General features: G+C 55.4%; 4 protein-coding genes across 4 annotated transcripts; 3 read left to right on the plus strand and 1 right to left on the minus strand.

Moving 5' to 3' along the window:
* Nucleotides 1-1,776: 1,776 nt before the first annotated feature.
* On the plus strand, nucleotides 1,777-5,052 carry NECHADRAFT_47027 (uncharacterized protein; the record flags this gene model as incomplete). The annotated part of the gene is made up of 2 exons (XM_003048725.1): nucleotides 1,777-2,837; nucleotides 2,889-5,052. 2 exons carry the CDS (start codon nucleotides 1,777-1,779, stop codon nucleotides 5,050-5,052), a joined length of 3,225 nt encoding a protein of 1,074 aa, XP_003048771.1.
* A 437-nt stretch (nucleotides 5,053-5,489) lies between these two features.
* Nucleotides 5,490-7,704, minus strand: NECHADRAFT_105055 (uncharacterized protein). Its single transcript, XM_003048922.1, has one exon. The coding sequence runs from the start codon at nucleotides 7,606-7,608 to the stop codon at nucleotides 5,635-5,637; it is 1,974 nt and encodes a 657-aa protein (XP_003048968.1). The 5' UTR covers nucleotides 7,609-7,704; the 3' UTR covers nucleotides 5,490-5,634.
* Nucleotides 7,705-8,294: 590 nt separating this feature from the next.
* NECHADRAFT_62851 (uncharacterized protein) lies at nucleotides 8,295-9,585 on the plus strand. The gene is made up of 3 exons (XM_003048726.1): nucleotides 8,295-8,518; nucleotides 8,585-8,648; nucleotides 8,706-9,585. Exons 1-3 carry the CDS (start codon nucleotides 8,441-8,443, stop codon nucleotides 9,272-9,274), a joined length of 711 nt encoding a protein of 236 aa, XP_003048772.1. The 5' UTR covers nucleotides 8,295-8,440; the 3' UTR covers nucleotides 9,275-9,585.
* Nucleotides 9,586-10,110: 525 nt separating this feature from the next.
* Nucleotides 10,111-13,010, plus strand: NECHADRAFT_83807 (uncharacterized protein; the record flags this gene model as incomplete). Its single annotated transcript, XM_003048727.1, has 5 exons — nucleotides 10,111-10,151; nucleotides 10,209-10,318; nucleotides 10,374-10,702; nucleotides 10,756-11,086; nucleotides 11,116-13,010. The coding sequence occupies 5 exons, from the start codon at nucleotides 10,111-10,113 to the stop codon at nucleotides 13,008-13,010; spliced, it is 2,706 nt and encodes a 901-aa protein (XP_003048773.1).
* Nucleotides 13,011-13,392: the final 382 nt, after the last annotated feature.

Below are 13,392 nucleotides of genomic sequence, written 5' to 3' on the forward strand. Positions count from 1 at the left end.
AGATTGATTGATTACAGTAGCCTTGGCCTCTTTTTGTTATTAATACTTTTTCCCTCCGACGCAGAGCCTAGTGCGAGATCTAGCTGAGGCGACGTACATGGGTGATGGAGCCTTGCTTTTTCCTCAAGTGTGTGTGTGTGTGTGTGCCTCCCCCTGCCAGGGATATGTGGTTGCAAGGACCCTTGGCTGCGTTATCTTGCCGCCGTGTCTCAGTGGAGGAAACTTTTTTGCAAGATTGACACCTGCGAAGAACCAGGGAGTGTTGAGATTGGATGGAGAGCTGTGGTAGTTGTTGAAGAATGCGTTGACGGATGAGACATGGGAAGCTTGAATGTACCATCAAAGGTCTCAGGTAGAGAGAAAGAACATGACATTGTGATAAATTGCATTTTAAAACAATAATTGAAATACTCTGCATCATGCATTCGAGAGTTCAGAGCCCTGCAAGGTTCCCAATGCATCCATTGGCACTGTTGTCGATCAATTCGTAGTGCCGTGCCCCCCAGTCCCCCAGTCCCGGCGCGATGCCTCAGTGATGTGCGATGTCGGGGCCGACACGGAGGTGCCTTCCTCGGTTGGAGTTCTTGCCCGTTGTTTGCGGCTTCCAAGGCGAGGAAGGAGCTGAACGTTGATATTCGTTTATATTCCAGATATCTTTATTTCAACTTCATCTTTTTTAACTCCATGCCATGCATGAATCATACATCACCACAATGCAATCAATGCAATGCCCAAGATCGTCACTCTGTCACCCAACGATGGACGCATCAACTGGACATCCCACCCTTTGGGCACCAGTTCGTGCTAATCACGTTTACACTACACTGCACCCGCACAGCTAGGTACCTCCTCTAGTACCGACTCAAACACACTCCAGACCAGCCAGACCAGACCCGACCAGACCAGACCAGCGCACGTCACCCCTAGGGGACCCGACCCGGCCGAGGTCTACGCCTACTCTTACACCCATCCACATCCCATCATGGGCCACCCGCCTCCACCGCGCCCGTCGTCGTTGGCTCCACCACCTCCTTGTCTCCCCCCCCGACTGCAGAGGAAAAAAGGCCTTCACGTCGACGCTCAACGACGCCAAAACGACTGCAGGCGTTTCTCTACCCCACAGTCGCACGCCGGGGCCGTGCGCGACAACCTATCGTGATCGCTGCTTTTGATTTCTCTCGGCCATGTCTCCACCCATCCGGGCCTTAAACCCCCAGCTTCCAGGACTCAATCTCTTCCACCCCAGGAGCCTGGTCGACAACTCTCCTCCGGTTTTCCCTCCTCCATCTTTCAGACAACGACCTCGCTACTGCTACCCGCGCAATCCCCTCCAATTCTCCTCGACGAATCCTCGCCTGGCACCCCGAATCGATTCACATTGCCCGGCTTCGACCTCTTGCTGATCCAAACTTTCTTCTGCTCGCTCGTCCTTCTGCGCCAGCAGGGGCGCAGCCTGTCGCCGCCCCAGCTCCAGTGCGGGGAGCCGCTGAGTACATACCCGTCGCTTCCCCATAAGCTCCCCGGATGACCTCAGGTCACGTCAACGCTCTTGCGCCGCACCCGTCGTCCAAACCGCACGATAGCTGTGCCTGCATCCTCCTTATGAAGACGTTGCGCAACCAGAACGCCCTCTCCTCGACTCCCTTCCCCGCCACCTCCCGCCCCGTTCTGTTGCTGCATCCTCCTCCTCCGCCACTCCCGATCTTGCTCTATTAAAACCGGACACTAGCACCGGATATCCGGCCTCGTGAGGCCCGCGTCGCCGACGGCAGAGAAATGTCATCCGGCCGCGGCGTTTCGGACTCTCATCATGCTCAGCAGCCCTTCGATGCCGGTTCACAGCTCTATCGCGACGCCTCTGACTTACACCCCGTTCCGTCACCCTCTCACGCCGCCTTGATGGACGCCTCGCGCTTCGACGACTTTGCATTTGCTTATCAAGGCCTTCCCGACCAACCCTCCCTCGTTCCCCTGGCAGACCACGCAAACACCTCCCAGTCGCCAACTGCGTTCCCGCACCAGCCCATGTCTACCATTCCACCAAATGGGTTGCCATTCGGCGCCATCCCCGCGGCCCACCGGAGCCAGAGCATGGAGGGATCCGACGCCCCGGATAGGACATCACCTGTATCCAACGCTCTCGACGACTCAGTTACCGATGAGTTTGGATTGGCTTCTCGGAACCGCGCAGACGGCACAGATCTTGGTGGCAAACCCAAGGAGGATAAGGCTGATTCTGCGCCTGCATGGAGCGAACTCAAGACCAAGGCGGGCAAGGAGCGTAAACGCCTCCCGCTCGCCTGCATCGCATGCCGCCGCAAGAAGATTCGCTGCTCAGGGGAGAAACCCGCCTGCAAGCACTGTCTGCGTTCGCGCATCCCGTGTGTCTACAAGGTCACAACTCGAAAGGCTGCGCCACGAACAGATTACATGGCCATGCTAGACAAGCGACTAAAACGCATGGAAGAGCGCATCATTAAGGTTATCCCAAAATCAGAGCAAGAATCAACTGCGTCTGTCACTCGTGCCGTCGTCAAGCCTGCAATTCCAGGGACCCTTCCTTCAGCCAAATCCACCAAAAAGCGTGGTGCCGAGGAAGCATTCGGTCCCGATCTGGAGGCGTGGGCCAAGGCACCTTCAAAGTCAAAGATTGCAGGTGATGACAGACCTAGCACTTTGCAAGTTCAGGAGAACGAAGAAACCAAACTGCAACATGAAGGTTCCGATGCACTCCCCTCCAAGGAAATCCAGGAGCATCTAGCAGAGGTCTTTTTCGACAACATCTACGGACAGTCTTATCATCTCCTTCACAAACCGAGCTATATGCGAAAACTCAAGTGCGTATTAACAGATATGACTTGAGCTTGGGTCCATCTAACAGTTCTTAGAAACGGCACATTGCCTCCTGTCCTAGTTCTCTCGGTCTGCGCCATCGCTGCTCGCTTCACATCCAACCCGCAGATCAGCTCGTCAGGGCCCGAGTTTCTACGTGGCGAGGAGTGGGCATCACACGCGCGAGACATTTGTACCAGACGATATGAGTGGCCAAATCTCACCATATTGACGTGCCTGCTTATTCTAGGTCTGCACGAGTTCGGAACGTGCCAAGGAGGCCGTAGCTGGGCTCTCGGCGGACAGGCTATTCGTATGGCCTTCGCGCTCCAACTTCACAAGGACTTGGAATACGACCCTGCAGGCCGCAATGGGCAAAAGCAGCAGCTTAGCTTCATCGATCGAGAGATTCGACGACGCATCATGTGGGCCTGCTTCCTTATGGACCGCTTCAATTCTTCAGGCACAGACCGGCCCACGTTCATTCGGGAAGAGACGATTCAGATCCCGTTGCCGGTGAAAGAAAAGTACTTCCAGTTCGACATGCCAGCGCCTACCGAGATGCTGGATGGTCGGGTACTTGAGCCTGTATCGCCAGACGACGGACAGCTTGCCGATACTCGGGAAAACATGGGAGTGCCCGCCTATCTGATCCGAGCCATTGCCCTGTGGGGACGAATCATCACCTACCTCAGCCAAGGGGGTAAGGAGGCAGACCCTCATCCCATGTGGGATGAGGAGTCACAATACGCAAAGCTCCTGGGCGACGTGCAAGGTCTTGAGACTGGTTTGCCCGCGTCGCTCAAATACTCCCCTGAGAACCTGGAAGTCCAGAAGACGGAGAATACGGCAAGTCAGTTCCTGTTCATGCATGTTTGTTTGCAGCACAACATTCTGTTCATGAGCCGAGCAGCTATGCCGTCGAGGATGCAGCAAGGCGCCCACGACGACTTCTTCTCCGAGGCCAGCAAGAGAACATTCAGTGCTGCCAACCGGATATCCGATATTTTCCGGGAAGCAGAACAGTCGCGATGTTTTGTCTCGGCCCCGTTCGCTGGATACTGTGCTTTCTCTTCAACCACAGTCCATATTCTCGGCATTATCTCTCGTAACCCTTCGATGCAGCCAACAGCTGAAGCAAATTTGACCACGAATGTCAAATATCTTCACAGGATGAAGAAGTACTGGGGCATGTTCCACTGGATGGTCGAGGACGTCCGTACCCAGTACCGAAACGCCCTAGATGCGACGAGAGCTGGCACAACAGCCCAGGAACGCGCTGCACAGTCATCCTTCCTACAGTACGGAGACTGGTTCAACCGCTACCCGCACGGTCTTTCCGATGCCGAGTTTATGGATCCTGCTACTCACAAGAGGAAAGACAACGGGGCTGATGGGGTACTTGAGGCCAAGCCCGAGTTGCAGTCTGTGGAAGAGTATTTCTCTACTCTTCCAACGCCGCAGAGCAACGAAAACAAAGACAATCCCCGCGCTGCACCTGCCAAGCGAAAGCCTAGTTCAAAGAAGCAAACGGGTGCCCCTGGTCAGGCGGGCCAGCAGCTTGATTCGATGCAAAGTGCAGACGCTGAGGCTACTTCAGGGGTTGGAGCTCAACAGCAGCGCAGATTCTCGGATGTTATGGCCATGCAAACGAGCGGCCCAGCCAGTTTCAGCCCTCTTACTGTGCCGAATTCGCAAAACCCAGCCTTTAGCAATGCCATGTCACCGATGAGCCCAGCCAACATGGCATCCTTTGCGCACCACTCGCACATGCCGACGTTCTTCCCTCCCGAACTGCTTACTATGAACTTTGGGCAGGGCAATGGCGCCATCAACCCACTGGACCGACAGCTTGTCTTTGGAGGGTATTCGATGGATACTTCAGCCGGCTTGACGAGCGGACAGGACATGATGGGCATCGACTGGGATACCCTCGCTGCAGGTGGTGCTCAGCCTGACGGAGGGGTACAGAGTCGACGATCGAATGTCAAGCCTGGCGTGAATGGGCAAGCACCGGGCCTCGTTGATGGAGCAGGTGTCATGGGCGGAGCGGAAGCATCGTCGGCGTGGTTTATGCCATTCAACATGGAGCCGCCTGAGATGGGGCGAGACTCTGGTTTCAACATGGGCGGCGGTGATCCGTTTGCAGGAATGTTTAGTGGAGGAAGCGGCTTGGCGACGCCGAATCCCTTGAGTGGGCTACAGCAACAGGGCCCCTAGGAGGGGCTACCAGAGTGTTTGGCCCGGGTATCGGGGTATTCCCGGAGGTCTTCGCGGCTGCACAAGTTTACCAGCCGGAGGTGCTAGTCGGTGACGGCACGGAGATCTCTTTGAAGATGGCGATGTTGGAGATGAGACGTGTTGCTATAACTTGGGATATCACGGCGGGGGGTCAACTATCAAGGCATATCTTGGGATAGGCAGGCTTGTTTGAAACTTGCAAGGCGAACATGTTGGGCATCTATGTCATGACTGGGGAGGAAAAGGTCTTTACAGCATTTGAGATACCACCACATGCTCTTATTAACCTATGTTACTGTTTTTGTAATATTCAATTTTGCATCAGTAGATGTGTAATGTGGAATGAAGGTCCGAGCTGGAGGGACACTATAATATCGATACTATAACTTCACATGAAGGGAAAAGCCTTGGATGATCAAGACAAAACAAGATACTTTTCTCCGTCGGATATAACTAAACTAAACCCTCTATACGGAATATACAGCACAACATGGAACGCCCGACCGTGACAATGATAGCGTAGTGGTATCTCGCTCAAAAAGTCCCCTAAGTCCCCCTTTTTCATGCCTCTGCCTCGGCAGCAGCACCCTTCTTGCCCTTGGACCTCTTTCGCTTCTTCTTCCTCTCGCCCACATCGCCGACGACGTTGCTGTCCTTTTCAGCCTTGGGCTCGATGACGGTGCCGGCAGCTTCTCCATCCTCAGCAGACACCAGGCGCTCGAAGCCATAAGTAGGACCAGAACGCTCAAACTGCTTGCCAAAGATCTCACGGCGCCACTGTCGAAGACGGGCCTTCTTGCCGAAGCGTTTCCGGTCCTTGCGCTTCTTCTCCTCGTCGCGGAAGGTGGCGAGCTTCTTGAGGCCGGCATAGTCGTTGAGAGCCGCGTCCGAGGGGGCGAGGAGGATATCGCGGGCCGTCATGCCAAAGGACTGTGGCGAGGTCTCGCGGTAGCGGAAGGGGGCGTGGGTTGGCTTGCTGAGGAGGTCGTGGTTGGACAGCTCGAGCTTGGAGTCGACGAGAGCCTCAAGCTTGGCGCGCTCTTGGCGGGCTTGCTTCTGAGCCTCCTTGCGGGCCTTCTTGTGATCTGTCTTGCGCTTCTTGGACGGTCGGCCGTCCTCTTCCTCCTCCTCGTCTCCCTCGTCTCCCTCAGCGGCGTCATCTTCGATGTCGCTCAGACTGATCTTGGGCTTCTCTTCGTCATCCTCAAAGTCGGGAACGAGATCCTTGATGTCGATATCGTCATCCCACTTGGGCTTCTTGGGATGCTTCTTCTTCTTCTTCTTTTCACCATCCTCACCCTCTTCCTCCTCTTCGTCGTCAGATACAGGAGCATCATCGTTCTGGGCATAGTATTCCTCGCCGAACCGCTTCTGCATCTCCTCTTCCCACTTGTCGTTCTCCCATGCATCATCAAGGAACCTCATCCACTCCTCTTCAGTAAGGTCCTTGCCTGCGTTGCCTGCTGCGTGCTTGATCTTGCGCAGCTTCTCTTGAGCCTCCTCAAGCTTCAACTTCCGTAGACGAGCCTTCTCATCACGTCGCTCCTGCTTCTCGGCTTCCTTGCGCTCGCGCTCAAGCTCACGCTGACGCTTTCGACCACTCTTCTCCTCGCGTCTCACCGACTTGGCGGCAGCGACATCTCGAGCATACGATCGAAGAAACTCGTTGCTCTTCTCGGGGTCCTCAAACCGCAGATTGTATGCCTGCTCAAACTCGTCGGCACGATCATCGTCCTCTCCGTCATCAGACTCAAAGGCCTTCCAGTTAGAACCATCAGGTGGGACCCAGGCGCGGGCACTCATGAAATTCGACAGGAACGTCTCGGGGTTCTTGTCAGCATTGGCGACATCGGTATCGGTGATCTGGGTGGCTGCTTTTCGGGAGGGGTGCATTCCGTTCGAGTCCACCTTGGCTGGCTCTTTTCGCTTCAAGAAGCCATCGTCTTCGTCTTCGTCGGACACGTCGCTGTCAGCGGCGGCAGCATGCATCTCAGCCACAATTGACTTTTTCAAAGCATCCTGCTCTTGGTTGTAGGTCATAGGGACATCCTCATCCTCCTCGTCGGCGCCGGTATCGCCTCGCAAGAGTTTTTCTCGGTGGTAGTCTCGCAGGTAGACAGGCTTCTCCTTCTTGTCGTCCTTGTCGCCGGTCTCGGCAGGGTCATCGGGCTTGTAGAATGAGATTTCCTTGTCGTAGACTTTGGGGTCCTTGTTTCGAATGGCCTGGAGGGTAGCTGAGATCTGCGCATCGAGGTCTTCGGTGGCCAGGAAGCCATCCTCATCTTCAGTCTCGTCCGAAGAGGAAGAGTCGCCACCATCGTCGTCGCCAGATGGCTTCTTGCCCGTCTTCTTGAACTTCTCCTCCAACCTTTGCCTCTCCTCTCGCTTCTTGTTGTGCTCGAATCGGCGGGCGAATTCCTCATTCACCTTGAAACCAGGCGCAGCAACAGCGGCCCCTCCATCATCAGAGTCCGAGTCGCTATCATCGAGGAGGTTGCGCTTGGCATGCTGGGGGTCCTCAGTGGCTTTCCCCATGATTGATTCGTTTCAATGGCGAAGGATTGGTCTTTCAGGTTTCGTTTGGTGTTGCGTGTTGTGGCAGTGAAAAAAAAGAGAGATGGTCTGAATCGCAAAGACTCTATTTCCACATGGACCTGCCCCAATGAGAGCTCCCTCGTACCTGGGTGCTCAACTTTTTTTTTTCTTGCTTGGACTAGCACCTGAAATTTTGGCGGTCGACATCGGCAGAACTATTTTGCGCCGAGTGCCCCGCGTGAAGGCCATTCGCGTAAAAAAGCCAGACGAGAACTGCCTGGGACTAAATAGAGTGCGTATGTCACTGCTGATAGTGCACTAACAGCTGCCAAGTATTTATGTCGACTTCTCTTAGGTTAGCAGTTTTTTTTTTTTTTGTAGCTCACCTGCCTGCCCAGAACAACCCCTAAATCACCGCTAACAAGGCCGCCTGGCCAATGAACGGGCTGCTCTTTTACCAGGTTGCAGAGACGGGCTGGTTCAAGTGGCAGGTGCCCCCAGAGGTAGCCAGTACGTACTGCAGCTTTCCCTGGAAGGAGCGGCCTCGTCATCGCAACCAACCACCGCCACTGAAAGTACCTGTGCTGCCTCTGCCGCTACCGCTACCGCTACCGCTGCCACAGCCTCTCTCGTTCATACCTACATACACTGACGTCGTGACCACCACTTCCGCCCAGGCAACTATCATTTAATCCAGAGGGACCGATTACTTTTGCCTTCGATATCGCTTTTCCCATACGTGTCCGCTTTCGGCGATCATTCTCTATCGCTTTCCTGCTCAAACATCAACAATCCAGCCCATCCGGCTTCATCTCCGAGCGATCCCGCGATAATGGCCGATTCTGCCAACGCTCCCAAGCCGAGCAGCAGCGTAAAGCTGGTGCTTCTGGGTGAAGCAGCCGTCGGAAAGGTGCGGCCTCACGAGCTTGCTTCTGACAAACCATCTGTTCAAAGTGCTAATTGAGCTCCGCGATAGTCATCCCTGGTTTTGCGATTCGTCAATAATGATTTTCAAGAAAACAAGGAGCCTACTATTGGTGGTATGCATCAGCCCGCTCCTCTGGATTCACTTTGTCGCTGACCTAGCAACCTCTCAGCGGCCTTCTTGACCCAAAAGTGCAACCTCCCGACACGGACAATCAAGTTTGAGATCTGGGATACCGCCGGCCAGGAGCGCTTCGCCTCGCTGGCTCCCATGTACTACCGAAACGCCCAAGCCGCCCTCGTCGTCTACGATCTCACCAAGCCCACGTCTCTCATCAAGGCCAAGCACTGGGTCGCCGAGCTGCAACGACAAGCTTCGCCCGGCATCGTTATCGCATTGGTGGGCAACAAGTTGGATCTGACGGGCGACTCCGGCGCTGCCGCCGACAGCCAGAACGGCGATGACGGAGAAGAGTCTGGAGACGCTCGCAAGGTCTCGACGGAAGAGGCTCAGTCGTATGCTGAGGAGGAGAGCTTGTTGTTTTTCGAGACCAGCGCAAAGAGCGGCCACAACGTCACCGAGGTGTTCACCGCCATCGCGAATGCGATACCCGAGACGTCGTTGAAGAGTGCGAGGGGAGCTGGCGCAACGAGCGGCGCGGCCAGCAGGGGAGGAGAAGAGCAAAGGGTGAACCTGGGAGGCCCCAAAGATGCCGCTGCCAAGGACAGCTGCGCTTGTTAGAAGGGCTTTTTGACGGCGGGGTGGACGACTAAGGTGCAGACAAAGTGTTTTGGTATTGTACGGTATTCTGTTCTGCCCTTTTCCTGCGAGCCGGTTGCCTGGGACTGATGCCAAGAGGAGCATCTGGGAGTTGAATGTGTTTCTTGTTACTCTCTAGCAGCAAGGTTTTTGTCGTGGCTTTAATGGACGCTTGCTTGCCCATGATCAGCTCAGATCAGATCAATCAACATCACTAGCGGTTAATCAGGATGGATGTTGGTTGGGGTGAGGAGTTGATCAGCTCTTTCTACATTGGATGAATCAAAGCTTGAATCAATGGTATTCTTATTTCACGTGAAGCTGAAGATGGTTGATACTCATTAACGACTCATTCCATAGATGGATGAGAAGCTTCACAGACCAATCGTGGCCGTCACGTGACCAGGTGCGCTGCGTGTGACTCCAGTCGCGTTTGCTCTCCGGGTCCCACTCTTTTTGTGCCCAGGCCGGCGAACGATTTCTCCTCCTCTACAGTACTGTACAATATCTAGCCCAGCCGGTGACCGCTGGCGTTTGCGTCAAGAGGCAAACAGGTTCTGCTCTGTTCGGGCTCTTACCAATCATTTCTTTCCACCTGAATTGCCGTTTATCCCGGCCGCGCCCAACCGCCGACGTGATCGCCCTCGCACCAGAGAGACATCGGCCGCCTTCCTGCATCTCTGCCTGAACATCTTTCTCTCCCTCCTACCTAATCGAAGCGACCCGACTCCTCTCCATGACGTCCCCTCTGTTGTCTTAGGCTTTGCCCGTGGCTCAGGAGTTGGAAAGCGCACCAAGGAAAACAAGAAGCGATCAGTATGGCGTCGACAATCACAGAGGCTCAGGCGGAGCTGATCCGGTATGTTACACGGCGCTCGCTGTGTTTCTGGTCCTCGAACTGACACGTTCTCTGCAGCTCCCTCGCCCCCGACGACATTCCAATCAAGCTTCGATGCGCTATCTGTAGCAAGCTCGCCGTGAATGCCTACCGACTGCCATGCTGCGAGCAGGCCATCTGCGAAACATGTGCGTGCAGAAAACTCGATCGAGGAGGGAAATCACCGCTAACTTTGCGCGCAAGGTCAATCGAATCTTCCGGCCTCATGTCCCGTCTGCGAACATTCTCCCTTGTCCGCCGAGGACTGCAGCCCCAATAAGTCGCTTCGAACCACCATTAGAGTGTTTCTGCGCACCGCCGAGAAGAAGCGCGAGGCCAGCCGGGCCAAGGAAGGCAAAGAGTCGGAGCCCGTGACTCCTGTTGAGCCGCCGAAACAGTCGCTCCCAGTCCCAGAAGCCCCTGCGATCGAGGCGCCGACTGAGCAGGTCTTGGGAGGCGACGCGCCGACGGGTGAAGCACTTTCTGCGCCCAGCGAATTCAATGTCGCTGTTTCTGCTCAGCCCGCAGACGAGGTAAATCAGCGTCGCGACTTGTTCGTTAGGATCATCAGCTAATTATGAATTAGGAGGTGGCTCACGACGATGGTTCTGCCGCTCAGCATCCTCCTCAAAATGGAGCGGGCGATGCCGAAGACGCGCCAGTTGCGGGTGACAGCAGCAATGACGCAGCCCCTGATAACTCTAACGAGCAGGCCATTGTACAGAAAGATGACGATGGTGAGGGCGACCAAGGCGGTGATGAGAATGGCGACGATCAAGAAAACGCCGACGGCGAGACGATGAACGGAACGACCAACGGCAGCTTTTCTGGGTCTGGCGACTTCAACCAGATGCAGATGATGATGGCCATGCAGAACGGCATGGCTCCAAACTCGTTTGGCGGGTTCCCCATGATGGGTATGTTATACTCCTACGACGACTGGTAGTTCATATGCTAACTCTCACAGGCATGCCAGGCATGGGCATGGACCCGATGACGATGCAGAACATGTACATGAACGGTGGCTTTCAAGGCATGGGCATAAACGGCATGGGTGGCTTTGGAGGTGGATTTGGCCAAGGCTCCAATAATAACTGGAACGGTTCACAGTCGTGGAATTTCGACCAGAATAATTACAATCAAAGTGGTCCTGGCATGGGAACTGGTGATTTTGGGAGCTTTAACTCAGGATTCCAGACAGGATACAATCAAGGTAATTACGGTCACTTCAATGACTATCGCCGCAACAACTTCGGACGTGGTCGAGGCCGCGGACGAGGATACTACGGGGGTTACGGTCGTGGAGGTTACCAATTTGGAGGCAACGCCAACAACAACTACCAGGACCAAGGACAGTTTTCCCAGTACGGATCCAATGCTCAGGGGCAGGATCAGCAGCAGAACGGCCAGAACGAGTCGACAGATGGACAACAACAACAACAACAACCTGATGACCATCAGGGAGAGGGAGCTTCTGATGGGGTCGAGGCCTCCAACTCTGGACCCCAGGACGCATCCCGTGAGGCCATAGGCACTGAAGTTACCGATGCCTCTTCAGCGCTGGACGTGGTCCAGCACAACGGTCCCCCCGCCACCCGCCCAGTTGTTCCCGCTCCCGCTCCAGATGTTCCCATTAACGCACCCACGGGCCCCAAGGCTATGAGACAAGGACTGCCCAACACGAGCCTTCACAATCTACGAGCAAGAGGATACCAGGTTGGGGGTGATGCCCCATCCAAGCCGGCACCTCCTGTCCGGGACAGCCCAGCCGAGCGGGGCCGGTCAAGGAGTAGTTCTCCCGGGCCAGGCCGTGAGGGTGTGCGTGACAGAGACAAGGACCGCGACTCCCGCCGTGATCAAAGCAAGGAGCGATCTCGGGACTATGACAGACGCGACAATAGGGACAATGATGACCGCGACCAAGATCACACGGGATCGGGATCCCGAACCGCCAGCAGGAGCCGAAGCCGCAGCCGGGGACATAGAAGCTCCCGCCGACGTAGACGCCACCGCTCAGAGTCGGTCGAGGACGACGGCCCTGACGATGACTCTCGCCGTAAGAAACACAAGAGCAGCCGTCGTCACTACTACGATGACGAAGAGCCCCCACGATCCAGGGACAAGGATGGCAGATATGCCGACCGAGCCCGCTCAACCTCACCAGCAGAATCCAAACGGTCGAGTCACCGAAGCCGCCGCGATAGAGACTCTGACAAGAGAAGAGATCGTGACAAGGACAAGGACAGAGACGACTACGATCGCAAAAAGTCCAGTCATCGCTCCTCTCACCGTGATAGAGACTACGATCGCGAACGACGCCGTGACAAGGACAGAGAGCGCAGCGACAAGGACCGCAAGGACCGAAAGGATCGGCACCGCGAGAGGGATAGAGATCGACGCGATCGTGACAGAGACAGGGACAAGGACAGAGACCGAGAACGCGATCGAGACGCCGACTCTAGGTACAGCAGCAGACGCCACTCGACAGACGCAGGTGATACTCCCAACGAGCGCGACACCAAGGTCCCCTCTGGTCCTCGAGGTTCCCGAGCCGATAGCGCCGCCGCCAAGGACCCTCACACCCTCGAACGTGAAGCCCGCGACCGTGAGCGTCTGCTCAAGGAAGCCCAACGTATGGCAGGCATGGGCATGGCGGGCTGGAAGCGCAACCGAGGGGCTGACGATGGCGGCGACGACTCGGGCTCACGTAAGGGTCGGCGTACCACGTCGTCAACAACGTCTGCCGCAGCTTCACGTCGAAGTGAAGCCGTCAGCGGCGGCGATGAAGAAGAGAGGATGCGCAGACTCGAAGCTGAGAGGGAGGGTGATCGATGGGGTTAGTGGCCTCGGAAGACACTGAGCAAGCACATCATCGGGAGGACAAAGAGACAGTGAAAAAAATGGAACTCTTGCTTTTTCTGTTCTTACCTTCTTTTCTTCTTCGTCTTCATCTTCTCAGGTTGGTCAGGCAAAAAAAGGGGGGCAGGGGGCGCGGAAAGGGAAAGGGATATACACAACGCATTCAAATCATCATGGCTCAATCGGTGTTGGTGGGGAGTGAGTATGGCATTTAAGGGGGGAGCATAAGGTGTGTGAGCAAACAACAAAAAAAAGGTCAAGAGAAGAAAACATCTGAAAAATCATTGGGCTTTCTATTCCCCCCCCCCTGAAATGAGGGAGGAAGATGGCCATTTTTCTTGCATGCGCAAAAAAGTCTCAGGGG

Source organism: Fusarium vanettenii (assembly GCF_000151355.1).
Source record: "Fusarium vanettenii 77-13-4 chromosome 8 genomic scaffold NECHAsca_10_chr8_2_0, whole genome shotgun sequence".
In the NCBI taxonomy this organism is placed as follows: domain Eukaryota; kingdom Fungi; phylum Ascomycota; class Sordariomycetes; order Hypocreales; family Nectriaceae; genus Fusarium; species Fusarium vanettenii.